The 12,542-nt window shown below is 41.5% G+C and overlaps 2 protein-coding genes and 1 long non-coding RNA gene across 5 annotated transcripts in view; 1 reads left to right on the top strand and 2 right to left on the bottom strand.

Moving 5' to 3' along the window:
* LOC107836513 (uncharacterized) overlaps positions 1-2,796 on the bottom strand; it is a 10,158-nt gene extending 7,362 nt beyond the window's left edge. The window contains exon 1 of the long non-coding RNA XR_001662428.1: positions 2,704-2,796. This is a non-coding gene — a long non-coding RNA (uncharacterized LOC107836513). The remainder of the gene's footprint in view (positions 1-2,703) is intronic.
* The window catches only part of ccdc191 (coiled-coil domain containing 191), a 16,992-nt gene extending 12,470 nt beyond the window's left edge, over positions 1-4,522 (top strand). For all 3 annotated transcript variants that reach the window (XM_016672688.1, XM_007554555.2, XM_016672689.1), the window contains exons 12-17: positions 627-709; positions 786-887; positions 979-1,122; positions 2,169-2,321; positions 2,738-2,892; positions 4,231-4,522. In XM_016672688.1, coding sequence (XP_016528174.1) covers positions 627-709; positions 786-887; positions 979-1,122; positions 2,169-2,321; positions 2,738-2,892; positions 4,231-4,396 — 803 coding nt within the window. In that variant the 3' untranslated portion in view covers positions 4,397-4,522. The remainder of the gene's footprint in view (positions 1-626; positions 710-785; positions 888-978; positions 1,123-2,168; positions 2,322-2,737; positions 2,893-4,230) is intronic.
* zdhhc23b (zDHHC palmitoyltransferase 23b) lies at positions 4,476-12,335 on the bottom strand. The gene is made up of 5 exons (XM_007554557.2): positions 11,953-12,335; positions 9,114-9,280; positions 7,994-8,683; positions 6,694-6,861; positions 4,476-5,949 (listed from the first exon to the last, which is right to left on the bottom strand). The coding sequence occupies exons 2-5, from the start codon at positions 9,260-9,262 to the stop codon at positions 5,682-5,684; spliced, it is 1,275 nt and encodes a 424-aa protein (XP_007554619.1). The 5' UTR covers positions 9,263-9,280; positions 11,953-12,335; the 3' UTR covers positions 4,476-5,681.
* Between the last annotated feature and the right edge of the window lie 207 nt (positions 12,336-12,542).

The raw sequence follows: 12,542 nt of genomic DNA, 5'->3' as shown, positions 1-12,542 counted from the left end.
AGTAATTATTTCTTGTCCAATAATTTCCTTTTAACACACTGTCTATCCTACTGCTTCTGATGTCAGATTACAACACAAAAACTCATAAACTACTCATACCATTTGCTTTCAGAGGTTGGAAAAATAAAGGAGATACCAGTAAATCATTGGATTGAAACAAGTAAACAAAAAAAAAAAATCTTCATTTGGCTCAAAAAGGGTAAAAACAAGAAACTGATGTTTTTCCATGACACCTGCTCTCTCTCTCCCTCTCTATCTTTCTCTCTTTCTCTTCAGTTGGTAGAGTCGCTTTCTCTTTCATTATTCCACATCTTTACTCAACTGCTGTGACTAAGTTTCAGACACAAACATACAATTATATGCATATTTAATCTTGCCTGATTTTATTACCTTTTTGCAAACCCACACACACACGACTGTTTATCTCCACAATGTGAAATGCCCTTGATACAATTTTTTATTTTCTTCATTTTCTTGCTTAAAGTGATGCCATGCCTTCCTAAGAACCTCTATTGCTTTCAAGGTCTTTGCTGACCTACAGAATTCAGATTTTTCTTTTTACAAAAAAAAAAAAAAGGATTTCCTTGGCCTTAAAAAACTGGAAACTCTCTTTTCCCTCTCCCGAGCCATGGAAGCCCGAGCTCGACAGCGTGCCGAACGAAGGCAGGAGATCGAGGAAATCAAGAGAAGGAAAGAAGAGGAAAAGTTGGTGAGACTGACAATCCTTCCAGAGTAACCATATTTCCATGCATTAATTGCACATATTTTAATGACTGAACCTTCAGGCTGAGATGAAAGCTGCCGAGGAACAAAGGCAGAGGGAGGAACAGGAGGAGAAACGCAAGGCAGCCGAAAAGAAGAGGGAGGAGAAGAGGCTGGAACGAGAGGTGAGAAGTATTTTTTTTGTTTTATTCACCTGATGCAAGTTTGTACAAGTTGCACACAAGATGTAAGTATTGCTTCCCTGCGTCCATCCAGAGAGAAGCAGAAAGACAAAGACAATTAAAAAGGCGTCAGGAGCTCATGAGACTGGCCCGTCAACACCATAACAAAACCTTGTTGTCGCATCGAGGCCTGGCGCCATGGAAACGCCTCATGCAGTTAAGACGTGAAAACATGGAGGTAACGTCTTGTGCAGTGCGGTGACGTTCAAAGCCAGCCTGTCTCAAACTCACAAACATATAAACACAGAAAACACTTCATTCTGGCTCAGAGGAAGACTATACTTATCAGGCGGCATTTATGACAGCAGAATGACAACAAACCATAATATTAGCCATTTATTTAAATATTAAAAGGCCCATCTTGCTGTGGACATGTTAAAATACCTAATACTCTTGCATCATCCTGTATGTTCATAACATACAAGTAGAAGCAAAACGAGTGACTTTCAAACCCATCCATACTCTGAGCATCCACATTTTGTCACGTTGCCGTCACAAGTTGCCGTCTAGTGTTTTGGGATTTGATGTAATTAACCATCACTAAGTAGTGCATAATTGCCACACAGAAGTGAAATTACTTTGTTTTATTTTATGCAATATAATAAATGAAAGCACAGAATGTATTTGTATTCATTCCCCTTATAGTTCAATTGTAAGCCGTTTTAGTTATTTTGGACAAAAAAAGAACACATGCAGGGTTTTGTTTGTAGATGTGCAACGACGGTTAGAGGCACACCTTTAAAAGACGTGCAGCAGTAATTGAAGCCAAATGTAATTTCAAAAGGTATTGATTTACAAGGCTTAATACAAAAGCGCAGCCTTCTTTTCAGATCTCTGGTTGCGCAAAAAAAGTATTTAGCAAGAGAAAACACTTCATGATTATGTACTGCTCAGTATTAGTGTATCACATAAAATCCTAATAAAATGCTCTAAGGTTTGCTGTAAAGGGACAAAAATTTCTGGATTTGAATACTTTTGTAATTCACTGTGGTGATCATACAGTGCTCCAGCATCTTAACCTCTCCTATGTTGCTTAGATAAGCTCAGACGTGTCTGAATACATCAGTCTGTATGAGAAACATAACCACTGCGCGACAGTTTTATTTATTTAAATATTTTTAATGCAATAAACATTAATTGTAAAGGAACAACAATCTGTCCTATATTGCTTTGTTTCGGATATTATAGGGTATCACTAATTTATCTCCGCTGATTTTTTCCCAGCTGGCCGAGAGTCATCACAACCTCTTCCTGCTGAAGCAGTGCACCCTGGGATGGCTACAGTATGCAAGAGACACCCAGCGTGAGAGGGTGGCCTGTGCTGACCAACTGCAGAAGCATTTTTTGCTGCGTTGGAGTTTAAACTGCTGGAAAAGAGTGAGTATACTCCTTTTATGAACGGTATACATTACCTTGCAAAGGTTTCTGTGCATAGCCTATAAACTTGCAACCAAAATGTATTTTATTTAGATCCAACCTGGCAGAGCAGCAGTTTCGAGATAAAAAGAAAGTAAAAATTCAAATGAAAGCATAAGTTCAGCTGTTTTGTGACGCTTTCAGGGGAGAACATCTGTGAACAAACAGCACTAGGAAGGAGCACACCAGACATCAGAAGAAAAGTCATGAGAAATCCAGTTTACATTTTGCCACAATCTGTCTTATATACTCTCAAGCTTACAAAAATCGGTTTGCAAACTCTATTGCTGCATATATGATGGATAGAATAACGGGTAAACGGGATTTACCTGCTTTTTATTACCTTATCAGTCACAACATCCTTATCTTGGTTTCAGCTGGTCGACCTGCGGATGATTCAGGAAGAGCGAGCCGAGCGTTTTTATCGGAGGCGGACTCTGAGAAGGTTCCTGCTTGCGCTGCAGGACTATGTGACCCTGCAGAGGCTGGCGGAGTGGGACCGTCGAAAACTGGCTCAGGAACACCGGGACAGGTCTGCCTCGCCCGACGCTGCGTTTTGTTCTGATGTAGCCCCGATAAAAACGAACTCTTTGCTGCTTTTCTTTCGTGGGACAAAATGTATCAGCAAGATCTAAAAACTTCTCCTTTAAACTGAAGTATATCCACTATTTTAAGACCTCTCACAATCTAAATGCATACTTAAAAACATATTCTATGAAATGTTTGATACTTTAGAGTTTTCTTCCTTTTTGTTTTTTAGTTGTTGTTTTTTTGGTTAGTAGATTATAGATAAAGCAGAGTTTTTAGAACGTGCAGGCTTACAAAACCTTCGAGAACATGAAGACAATGCATTTCTTTGTCCTGGTGTCCCCCAGTGTTTATAGGTAGACTAGTAAATAAGAAAACATAAAAAGTGTTTTCATTGAATCTCTTTACACAAAGAAAGCTGCAGACATCTGAAATGAAATGTGGACTTGCCCGACAGAGCATGAAACACAAGAGAGCGAGGGTGTGATTGTAGAGGAGGCACTTTTCCTGGTAGAAACCAGTGTTTTTCCTCCGCAGCCTGCCAACAGGAGCGGATGAGGCCTCTTCAGGACAATGGGGGTTTTTTTTCTCAGCATATGTATTAAAGGTATATACAATGTCACTGAGGAAGACAGGCAAGGTCATATAAAACTGAGTCAAGCTGTAAAGACCTACAGTCACTTCCAGCTCTAAAAGCCTGGATGCATTTTTCTGGTTTCAGGTGAGTTGATGGATTTTTCTGTACTGCACAAACTAAAATCGTTTGATCAGGTGTCTAGAAAAGCTCTTCTCAATCTCAAATATTTTTCCAACTTTCCTGATGACCTTCTCAACTTACAACCATCCAACAACGTTCCGATATCCCTTTCTTACGCAGCTGCTGCTCTCCGAGAGGAGAAAGATGCAGCCCCTTATTTGTACTTTGCAAAAAGTATTCACACTTGAACTTATTATATTTTGTCACAAACATAAGTCCATTTTTCTGAGATATTCTGGCAGACTAAGAATATTGATGGTAATCATTGCATAGTCTACATGAACCAATGGTGTGTTAAAATATTAACTGAAAGCAAAATATGTTTTTGATCCTCGTTTTTACAGATGTAAAAACGGATCTATGTAATATCTTTGTCAACCTCAAGGAATATTTTTAAGCGTCAGCTGTCTGGTCTGGGTTCTGCTAAATGACCGCAGGCTACAGGTGAAGCCCCAACAGCTGCCTAGCTGCCAAGCACCATGTGAAGACTAATTACATGTTGTCTAGCCAGCGGTCCCTCTGATCCACTTCGTTAATGCTCACTTGCTCCGTGTTCGTCTGTCCTTCCATCTGCTTGTGTTTTAGGCGCGTCCTGCAGAGGTGTTTCCAGGCCTGGAGGCAGTTTCCCACCACGCTGCGGAGGGAAAGGGAGAGAGAGGTGCGACGGCAGAAGCTGAGCAGGAAAGTGGCAGAGCTTCTGCCAGATTTCTGCTCCCGTCCATTAGGAGCGTCTGAGAGAGAAACCGTCTGAAGGCGACGAGCTGCAAATCCGGACAAAAGCATCAAAGCGTTACTCCAGCAGTGTCGGGTGATAAAGAAAAGGCTCGGTCATTTCTCACTTTCATTTAGTAAAATAAATAAAATCCATTCAAAATCCGCAGATGTACAACAGAGAAATTATTTAAATACAAAAGAGTTTATATTTTATTAGAAACTAAAGCGTAGTAAAAGTGGAAAGTTACCAAAAATAAAAATAAAAAATTTCCCCAGACTCAAGCTGACAGTTGTGCATTTGATCGAATACATTATAGTGCTTTCATGTGGAAGTGCGACGACAACGTAATACAAAGCAGCTTAAATTATACAAATGCAATCATCTACCACAGTACCTAAATTAGCCTTGTGCCAAGACATTTCATTTGTCTGATATGAAAACCTAAGATGCAATTTGCAAGGCAAAGTGGAGACGAGTGGCGTCAGTGTTTGAGACAGATAAATGAGGTTTGCAGAGTCTCGCAAAGATGATTAAAGTTTTTCAAGTGGTTATGTTAGAAAATTCCCAAACTTCAAAGTATAGGATTAGGATTTTATGTAATAAACAAACACCTGCTATATAATTGTGAAATGGAAGAAAAATGATACATGATCAGTTACACAAACTGAACACAGTTCTGAACTTTGACTGGGCCATTCTGGCTCATGATTATGCTTTGACTGCAACCATTTCACTGTGGTTAAAGCAGCTGTCCTGCTGGAAGATGAACGCTGCCCCCGGCCCCTAACAAACTTTCTTCTAGGATTGCCCTGAGCTGCCCCTGCACTGTAACACGAACAGCATTTTGGATGTAGAAAAATAAAAAGATTTAATTATGATCTCATCAGAATTGCCCATTTTTCCACATTTTGAATCTTGATCTATAAAATAAGATCCAGAGGAATCTTTCTGAAAATGTCCTATTTCTTTGTTAGAGTTTAACTTTCTCCCAGTTGTCTGCCAAGGCACTGCAATGTAGCTGAGAGTCCGAGTCTGAAGGAAAACATTCGCAGTGATAGCTGTGTGTGCGAGACTAAGATGCCGTGGGTGGATTCGGCTGCATAGATGAGGTCCCGGTTGTCAGTCATTGTAACGGTGGTGAATTCACAGCATTGAGATGTGAAGTAGTTATCGCTAAATGTCAAAGAGCAACTCCAGAGCTGCAGAAACACCTTTGAGCAATGCTAACTGCTCGAGACCGAGAGCAAAACTACTGCCAGATGAAGAGGCAATGCTGCCACCCAGTGGTCAGAAGCTCTTTCTACCACCCTTATATTGTGTCTCACACCAGGTCTGTTGGAGACGAAAGCCTCAGTTTGTCTCCCATGGACATGAACTCAGTCCAGTTGCTCCAAAGACCTCGAGAGTGAACGCCGGTGTCCACGACGAGTCCCCAGCAGGCGCTGCGGGCGGTTTTCTCCCTCAGTGCGACACGGGCTTCCCGCTCCGTCACATTGTAGCTGATATTTATAACTTGCACTAGAAGGAGATGCAGGAGACCGCCGGTCACAATGCTGCAGTACCATGCGCAGGTGAAGCAGAGAGCAGAGCTAGAGAAAACAGAAAGGACAAGGCAGATATCTTAAGGTAAACCCAACACAGAAAACAAGACTGAGGGCCATAGAGTATTCTCTGTGCTAAATTTAGTGCACAAGGCATTCCACAGCCAAGTAAAGTGCAAAATATCCAAGATCTAACATTCAGAATAGGTGATTTAGCATTTATGTACCTGGTGATTGAAAGTCCCCCAGAAAACTAAGACTTTATTTTAACCGATAAAAACAGGGATAACTTGATTCTGAGAAATAATAAACAATAAAGAGAGAATTTAACAGGCTCATTAGTAGCTATGGAGTTTTACATTTTGGGAACGAAATAGGACAATGTTAATATTTGTTCTACAATCTCCAATCATCTACTGCATTAACTGAGAAAGCTGCAGTTTTTTAAATCCATTAGTGTGACTGGAACTCCAGAAGAATGTATTTTTGACCGATATCAAGGTTAACACAGAACTGTTGCAATCTGTTGTTAACATTAAGAATCCTACACATTGGTTGGCTGTAATACAAGTGAAATTTCAGTGTACTGTTGTATATCACGTAAAATCCAGATACAATACACAAATGTTTCTGATTGTAAAGTGACACTATGTTCAAAAGCTCAAAAGGTATGAATATTTTTGCCTGCTATTATATATAAGTTCTGGCAAAACCTGTAACTCAAAATGGCAGTATATCACATAGATGAGATTTTAAAAAAATAAAATAAAATAAAATAGGGCCAAGTGTAACCTGTACTGGGTGTAAACTCCAGGGCAGTAGAGTAAGGCAGTGAGGACGTTCTGCTGGGGACACACACTCCGCAGCACCAGGCCGATGCCGTACAGGGACGTCAGCAGGAAGAAGACGAGAGTGAGCAGGAAGCTTACGTGATTGGCCTGGCCCACACAGTTGTTTATCCTGCCCCCCGGGGCAAACACAAGTACAGTAAAGACACACAGACAAATGAGCAATGAATGCAATATGAGCAGAAACACTAACTGGAGTGGGCTGGTGACTGTAAGGAAATGCTTTCCTTGGACTATTTCTAACTTAATAATAATGGGACTGAACAAATAGCAAGAAAACTAATTATACATTCAAATCATGTGTGCAATAATTCTACAATATACAGCTTTAGATGTTTCTGGAGGCAAAAATTGCATAAAATTATTGTGTAAAAATTGAATCTTTTCTTGGCAGAATCAATAGACCTCAATGAACATGGGTGATTTCTTGGTATCGAGCTTTTTTCTTTTTTTTTTTCTTCTTCTTCTTAAGCAACATTTACAAATGTTCAACAGATTTGAGATCAGAAGCCAAACTGTATTAATGTAGGAACAACCAATTGTGTAACATTTCTCGCATCTGAAGCAAACTGTTCCTATTAGAGGTAAGAAATTAAGTTGGGCTGTTCAAGAACAAGGCCCTTCTGCAAAACGTTTGAGTGAAACAGAAGTTTTCTGCTGCCTCCAGGAAGAAGCCAGATGCCTTATCAAAGATCTGGAGAGAGAGATCCAAGCCTTCATGCCATCACTGTGGGATTATTATAATTACTCAATTGCAGCAGCAGCCTGTCTTTACACTGGTAAGCAAAGGCGTGACCACATATCATACTAGTTTCACTTCACTGGCTTCCAGTGTGCTATTTTTTTCTACTTGGTTCCTAAATATCTAGAGAGACTGGTACGCCAGTACTTCCTCGAATTGCTATTTTTCTTATAATCCCAACAGAAAGCTCAGATGAGCAAATTACTGCTGAAAATCTCTGAATTTTGGCTGAAGACTGGAGGTGAGAGAGCCTTCAGGGCTGCTGCTCCTGGACTCTGGAACAGCCTGATGATGTACATTAGACCATCTTCAACCCTTGAGAGTTTTACATCTGTTGTAAAGACTCATTATTTCTCCTTGGCTTTTCATCTACTTTAAGCATGACTCCTACAGTCTTTTTATTTATGTACTTTAGTATATACTATGCAGAGATTCTAGATGTATGCTGACTGGATGTGAACTTTGTACATTTGAGATTTGGGACAAACTGACAGACACCCACCAGACACAGTGGTGGTCCAGACGAAGCACACAGACGCCACAGAGCCGACAATGTCCCGCCCTCGGCGGCCGCACAACCCTGCACACTGAACACCAGTTCCTGCGGCCACTTTCCTTCAACTCCAGCCCCTCTTGCTCCGAGGATCCGATCCGCTGGACTGCCGTCATTGATGCCTCCTGCATCCCCCCATTGAAGGAAGAGTCTTTGTCTGGCGGGGCGCTGTAATATGTCACCGTGCTGTGGACGGCCTGTTGATCCAGCCGAACGATGCCAGGATCTCTCTTGGTGTAGATAAGAGTCAGCAGGGTGAGGCCGACCCCTATGCTCACAGCCGCCAGCTCGCCCTCACCAACATCCCCACGTGGAAACACCTCTGAGACAAACAGGTAATACATGTACCCCAAGGAGAAGAGGGCCAGGCTGAGGAAGAAGAGTGTTCGTCCTTTCTTGCGGTGGGTGAAGAAGTAGTACCACAACACAAGGCCGGGCAGAGCCGTCAGAACCAGCACACCGAGCAGGAAGTGGAAAGCAGCGAGGTGAAGCAGGGCAGGAAGGAGGACGAGAGGAGGAACGATGGACAGATCCAGTTTACGGGCTCCGCCCCAAAACCAGGGTACACGGATCCGGTCGGAGACGACTGCAGCCACATGCGACAACGATTCCGGTTTCTGAGGCTCTCTCTTTAGAAACCTAAAGAAACAAACAAAAAAAAAGGGTAAAGTAACTTTTTTTACAGCCTCCATTAGGCTTGAATTTATCACAAATGGTTCAACATGTTTCCAAAAGAGTTAACAGCTCCAGCTTTTTTATTTGGCACACATCAATACATTCCTTTTCCTCCACTTCCTAACAAGTCTTCATGGACTTTTGGGCAAGAGATAAAGAAGAACGTGTAGCCATTTTGTTTGTCTGATTTCCTACAAACATTTCTGTAAAAGGGGTTTCCTTTTACAGAACCCACGGTTGGGTTGTGAGACCTTAAAGTATATCTTGGTATTTGTATGAAATATTTTATGTTCTCAGATTTAAAACCTCTCAAGTTCTCACAGTAAAGAAATCACAACACAAATACTCTATCTTCAGTCCCGAGTAGCTTTTCTTCACATTTATCTCCTCCCACCTGTCACAGGCGTCGTCCAGGTCCTCGCAGTCGCAGCAGCAGGCTGCGACGTGGCTGCGCTCCCCGTGTCTGTTCACATATTCGCAGCAGCACAACACTTCCTCCTTCTCCTCCTCCTCTTTCAGCGCCCTCTTTGCTCGCTTCTTCATAGCCAGCGGCACTGCAACCTGTAGGATGTTTCAAAACGAAAAAAATATATATATTTACGGGTGTGTTGTTTTTGTCAGCAATGAGGGTATGTGTTGCCCCTTGAACTTATCCACATGTCTCTTTGCAAAATCAAACTTTAGTATGTTTTATTATTATAGTATGTTTCTAATATTACATAAATTGAGACACAGAAATCTTCAGCTCAGAGGGTGTAAAAGCTTCTTCCAGGCACTGTAGATGAAATCAGCAGTTATACTACGTGGAAAGTGGAAGATGAGCAACAGGAAGGGAAACACAATAAGTAAAAATGACTCCAAGCCCACTTTGCTGAAATAATCTCTTAATGCACCAGATTATCAAACACTTGCACATGTTTTAGACGATGAAGCGCTTCTGATCCCGTTTTTTTTTTCTCTCTCCCCCCCCACACATTGCTGCAAAGCCTCTGCTCACTTGACCCGACCCGATCTGTCTGATTTCCGCACATCTGCGACACATCTGTCATGTGTTTTAATGATGAGCCCTCCTCCCACCCTCTTCAGCCTCGTTTATAGTCCAGACGAATTTAAGCTGAGGTGTCGTGAGCATCTATAACAATCCCACAAGTGTGCAGCTAGATGGGATTAATCATCTGGATGAGTCTAACCTTTCCCTAAAGCGGGAGGTCCGGCTCTGTTGAGGAGGTCTGAATGAGCCTCTGAATGTGGGCAAAAACAATTAATAATCCGACCAACATGTCTAACGGGGATGCTGAAGTCAACTACTGAGCCTACAAGCATCTCCCTGCAAGCTCACAGGAAGGGTACTAAAAGAGGACAAGCTGGCTTACGCCCACTGATTAGTGGACCCGAGGCAGCATCAAACACTACATCTGCTCTCGTCTGCCAAAAACGAAAGGATGACTAATGCAACAATTCATAGCATTAGTGAGGCACACAGCAGTTGTCAGCCTGTCCTGCTGTGCTCTGACAGCTGCGGTTCTTTGAGTGCCTCTGCAGGTGGGATTAAGATTAGGAATCTCTGCAGTTGATAACACCCACGAATCTGCTGACTGTGTAACCATGAGACTCCCAGCTCTGCAGCTGGGATCCTTCTGGTACCTTTTTAGTAAGTCAAAAACTCTTTATCTCTGAATGTAAAGCATGAGTCTTTAAGGATTACTGTCTCCAGCGGCCGTTGGGTGAGAGGCAGGGCACATTGTGGACAGTCCATCACAGAGCAAGACAGAGACGCATAACTATGCACACCCTCTTACCAAAGGGAAAGTCAAAGAGGTTTACATGCATGACTTTATACTGTGGGAGGAGACTGGAGTTCCCAGTGAGAACCCGCTCTTGATTTGGGGCAACACGCAAATGCCTTCTCGCCCCAAAGCAACAGTGCTAACCACTGCGACACCAAGCAGTGATCAAAAGAGCAACCTGTATCTTGACAACTAAACATCTGTATTTGTCATCAAGCCATAAACAAGCAAGTATTGAACAGATAAATTAACTCCCACATTTTAAAAGTGGCAATACTGCTAGCTCACCTGCTGCTTCATTATTACCATACTTAATTCCAGTCTCACCCACCAATTTTAATGGTCTGAAACACAGATGGGATGTAAAATGATTAATTTTCCAAAATTTGTGTCTTCTATACTGTTTTATCTTTCAAGAGTTACACATCTCATTTCCTACAGAAATACATAGTAATCTTGGTGTATATAAACTTCTAAATGTGAAGAAAACAATAACTAAGAAAAAAAAATGACGTGTGATCAATTTTTCAGTTTTGCTGGCCTTGCCAAGTAAAAATAATTTTGGTCTGACTTAACATAGGACGGTATCAAAATTTATCTACGAGGAATTCAACTTTTTTTTTTTTCATGGCAACATGCTCTTTTAACCAGAGGCAGTTGTCAATGGGGCCTTCCCTGCTTCATCTGACCATCCCAACCGATTAAGGTTAGAAAGTGAAATGTAGTGGGTTCAAACACCACAGCACATTGGTAGCTTTATATTCAACAGCAAACAGGGGATGCTAACTCTCCCCTCATGAACTCATGCATAAAACCAATACAATCACTCTCTCCTTCTAATGCTACCCTAGGCAAATAACCACATCACTGGCTTTAACCATTAGAATGAAACTACTATAGACCATTTCATGACAGAAAAAGGAGAAAAATAAATAAGTCATTTTTACTTTGTTTCCCACAAAAGATTTTGTCAATAAATATGTCAAATTTGATATAGGTTGTCTGTTTTCTTTTATAGAAGAAAAAATGAGAAAGAAAGACAAGCTTAAATTTCTAAACTTTTTAAATACGGTTTAAAAAAAGTTAAATTTAATTATTGCTCTTCAAACACATCACCCACGCAAGCTGACTTTACTTCATAAACATTATATGAAGTAAAGTCATATAAGTCTCATCATTCAAGACGATGAGACTTGAATGTTGTGTTCGTGAATATGTAATGTATAAACACATTAAGGACGCCATAAAGTTTTATTAAGTCACTAATTACCTTAAAAGCAAAAATGAGACATTTTTAATGCAGTTTGCAGAGCTCAATAATGCCGAGAGCTTTATTTATTTAACTATTCTCATCATATAATGCAGCTTGTACGCAACCAGCAAGTCTGTCCACCTGTATGCCCGAATAGAAACGGAAACGGGGGTAACACAGACATGAACACCGACCTGCTACATGCTGGTTTTTCCTTCCACCTCCATGGGAACATCGGCTCGGTCCTCCTCAGCGGAAGCCTCGGTGCTGGCAGCCGCGGTTCGTATCCGGTGTTTATTTCCGCTACACGAGACTCGGTGTGCGGCGCAGGGTACCAGGACACCGGTCCCTGTTGAAGGTATTAAAGTGTCAGAGTCCACAAAGAGCTTCCATGGGGTTCTGCTTCCTGGTTCTGGCTTAGCTTTTGAGCGAAGTCCCCGGTGTGTGTGTGCAGCAGAGAGGAGACGTTTCCTTTTCCTTCCTGGTGTCGAATGGAGCACTTTTCCCCGCCCAGAACTTCTACAGCCACATAATTACATATTACAGGCGGCATTTAGCTACATCGAACGTTTTTCTTTGCACACTTCAGCGTCTTGCATGTTTTGAAATTAGGTCTTGCATGTTTTGTTTTGAATTTAGTTCGGGAATACACCACCAGAGGCGGTTCTTATGTGAATACTGCCATGGGCTATTGCCTTTCTATCCAGCCACCCAATAAATCTGTTTGTGGAAATAATCTTTTCATGTTTAATTTACTTTTGTATAAATTTGTATAGACAGACAA

This window comes from Poecilia formosa, unplaced genomic scaffold (assembly GCF_000485575.1).
Source record: "Poecilia formosa unplaced genomic scaffold, Poecilia_formosa-5.1.2 Scaffold64, whole genome shotgun sequence".
In the NCBI taxonomy this organism is placed as follows: Eukaryota; Metazoa; Chordata; class Actinopteri; order Cyprinodontiformes; family Poeciliidae; genus Poecilia; species Poecilia formosa.
The sequence above is the reverse complement of the archived record's forward strand: the minus strand, read 5'-3'. Positions and strand labels throughout refer to the sequence as shown.

Excerpts from the sequence above, each read along its gene's own strand:
- zdhhc23b (XM_007554557.2), bottom strand. The coding sequence starts at position 9,262 with ATGAAGAAGCGAGCAAAGAGGGCGCTGAAAGAGGAGGAGGAGAAGGAG. Across the intron at positions 8,684-9,113 it reads CTGGACGACGCCTGTGACAG|GTTTCTAAAGAGAGAGCCTC; the intron begins GTGGGAGGAGAT and ends TTGTTTCTTTAG. Across the intron at positions 6,862-7,993 it reads CTGGACCACCACTGTGTCTG|GATAAACAACTGTGTGGGCC; the intron begins GTGGGTGTCTGT and ends CCCGGGGGGCAG.